The sequence below is a fragment of the Camellia sinensis genome, chromosome 6 (genome assembly GCF_055761805.1).
Source record: "Camellia sinensis isolate YWXY chromosome 6, ASM5576180v1, whole genome shotgun sequence".
NCBI classification, from domain to species: Eukaryota; Viridiplantae; Streptophyta; class Magnoliopsida; order Ericales; family Theaceae; genus Camellia; species Camellia sinensis.
The window spans coordinates 194,912,492-194,915,064 of record NC_138966.1 but is presented as its reverse complement, the minus strand read 5'-3'; the positions used below and the strand labels follow the sequence as shown (position 1 = coordinate 194,915,064).

Sequence of the window (2,573 nt, the reverse complement as noted above, 5' to 3'; positions counted from 1 at the left end):
TCCGCTACAGTGCACAGCTTGGACGAACAGGTTTGCAAGAACAGGTTTGCACTGGTTGTTTCAACTTGTTTGAGCTGCTTTTTTTGGACATATGTTCATTTGTGATTACCAATAATTTGAAGGGTGATATAAATTAAAATTTTCAATATATTTGACATGCATATTTCATAACTAACCGTTATAATAATTTACTGTTAGATGGACAGAGTATTTTGAAAAGAGTATTTTGAAAATTTACCGTTGATGATGTATTCTATAAAATAGATCTGATTTCTATATCAAGCTGACATAGTGTTTCATTTTCAGAATAGCATTTATATGTTGTGAATTTTTTTTCTTTTCAGTGATTAGATATTTGTTTTCCTTGAAATTTTAATTAATATTATCTGCTTCTCAGTTTGAGCTTCTGAGTTTGAGCTTCATATCATTACAATCTTTTTTCAGTAAGTGTATTGTATTTTTTTAAACTATGGAAGATTTCGAAATGTTTGAGGAATCACAAATGTTTGAGCACAACACTCATATTAATTTTATGTCGGAATCTTCACGAGAACAGAACACGCAGAACAGTGATAATAATTTCATTTCAGAACCTTCTCGTGTTTCTCGTGGTAAAGCATTCACAATTATAGAAGATGAAACTTTATGTAGATCTTGGTTAGCAGTCTCTCAAGATCCTATTACTGGTAATAGTCAGAGTATGGCTATATTTTGGGAACGAGTACTTGTTAATTTTAATTCACAATTGAGCGGTGAATCCAATCGAAATCGTATTTCTTTGACTCACCGTTGGTCAGCCATACAAAAGGCAATTAATAAATTTTGTGGTTTTCTTGAACAAATTCAACTGAGGCAACAAAGTGGAACAACTGAGGCAGATATGGTAAATTTTATTTGTGTTATTAAATATCAAATTTATTTTTTAAATGTATACTTGTTATTGAAATCTTTGTAACTTTTTTTTTGTAGGTCACTGAAACGAAGCGGATGTATCATGCAATACAGAAAAAACACTTCACATTTGATACATGTTGGGAGATTTTGCGTCAAAGTTGTAAGTGGGATGAATTTCGATCAAAAAGAAGCACGCAACATACTGATCCATATTCGAATCCACCAAGTGAATATGAGGCTTCTCAATCCAACCAGAATAATGCGGTGTACGAACAACCATCTAATACATCAACACGACCAATTGGTACTAAGGCCGCGAAAGAGAAGTTGAAGAATCAAACAACGCGTGATAGTAGATTTGATGAAATGGCTGCTAACCAATCCAAAATTGTTGAAGTGTTATCAACTATCTCTGCTAGAACTATTCAGCGAGATGAACAAAAGGCGATAGACCGTGCGCAGAAGGCTGCAGAGCGTCGAAGAAGGGCCGAAGATAGGGAAGAACAACTAAAACTCCTATCTATGATGAATGAAAGAGAACAACGAAATGAAGATCATAAAATTATGTCAATGGACATGACAAATTTAAATCCTATGCAAAAGGCATACTACGAAGATCTTCAACGACAGATTTTATTTCGAACAACTAATAGATTGCCTTGAAAGGTTCCGTATTTGTGGGTTTTATGTATTGGTTTTATTATTTAAAAATGTTACGTCTAACGTGTATTGGTTAGTTTTTTTGGTTTTATGAATTAACCCTGATACATATTTTTTTCTATATTTCAAGTTGAATACGTATTGTTGCCATATTTGAAGTTGAATACCTAATTCTTGCCATGTTTTTTGCATAGGCAAATCTTTGGCCTGTAATTCAATGTGTTTTTTTTTTAATTAACCTCCTCTTCTATAAAATGATATTTAAAGTGAAGTCATTGACTACTATAACATGATTTGTACAAGAGGAATCATAACTGGATAATGACCTTGTTGTCGCATTTTCAGGATGCACATAATCATGTCCTTTGTTAACTAGGCATTAAAATGAAAAACTACAATACAAACCAAAATAACAACTGCATAGGCAAATGTCATAACAAATTAACCCAACAAAAAGTTTTTAAAATAACAAAATACAAACCAATACCCATACATAATGTGAATCACATCAACAGTCATTATCTGGTGGTGGTGGTGGTGGAGAAGGGTAGTAGTGCTGGTATATATCATTTACCCGATGCTCAATCGTATCTACGCGATGCTCAATGTCCACACGGAAATCACCAAATTCTTCAATTAATGAGTTATGTGCAGTGGCAAATGTATCAAACTGACTACCCAACGAATTGACTTGATTAGCCATTTGCTTTTCCCAATGAACGCATTGATTATAACGTTGCTCTTCCATGGCCAAAAAGTCAGTCCAATATTGAGGTTGTTCAGTTGATGGCATCACATTCGCATGAGGAGGATCTTATGGAGCATCATCTTCTGGGACTTCATTTTCTGAATCTTCTGAAGCATTATCACTTCCCATTAAATTGGAGGTTGCACCAGCACGGGTCACTGTATACTGATTAATTGGTGAACGAATCTTGATTTCCATTTCATCTGCAAGGTGAACCTTAAAATATTTGAAAATTTTTGTTAAGAGTGCCCTAAATAGTAATGACCGACCT

At 33.9% G+C, this 2,573-nt stretch overlaps 1 protein-coding gene across 1 annotated transcript; it reads left to right on the top strand.

Annotated features, from left to right (window-relative positions):
• The first annotated feature begins 469 nt into the window (after window positions 1-469).
• Window positions 470-1,557, top strand: LOC145788818 (uncharacterized). The gene is made up of 2 exons (XM_082876876.1): window positions 470-883; window positions 970-1,557. The coding sequence occupies exons 1-2, from the start codon at window positions 470-472 to the stop codon at window positions 1,555-1,557; spliced, it is 1,002 nt and encodes a 333-aa protein (XP_082733002.1).
• The last annotated feature ends 1,016 nt before the right edge of the window (window positions 1,558-2,573 follow it).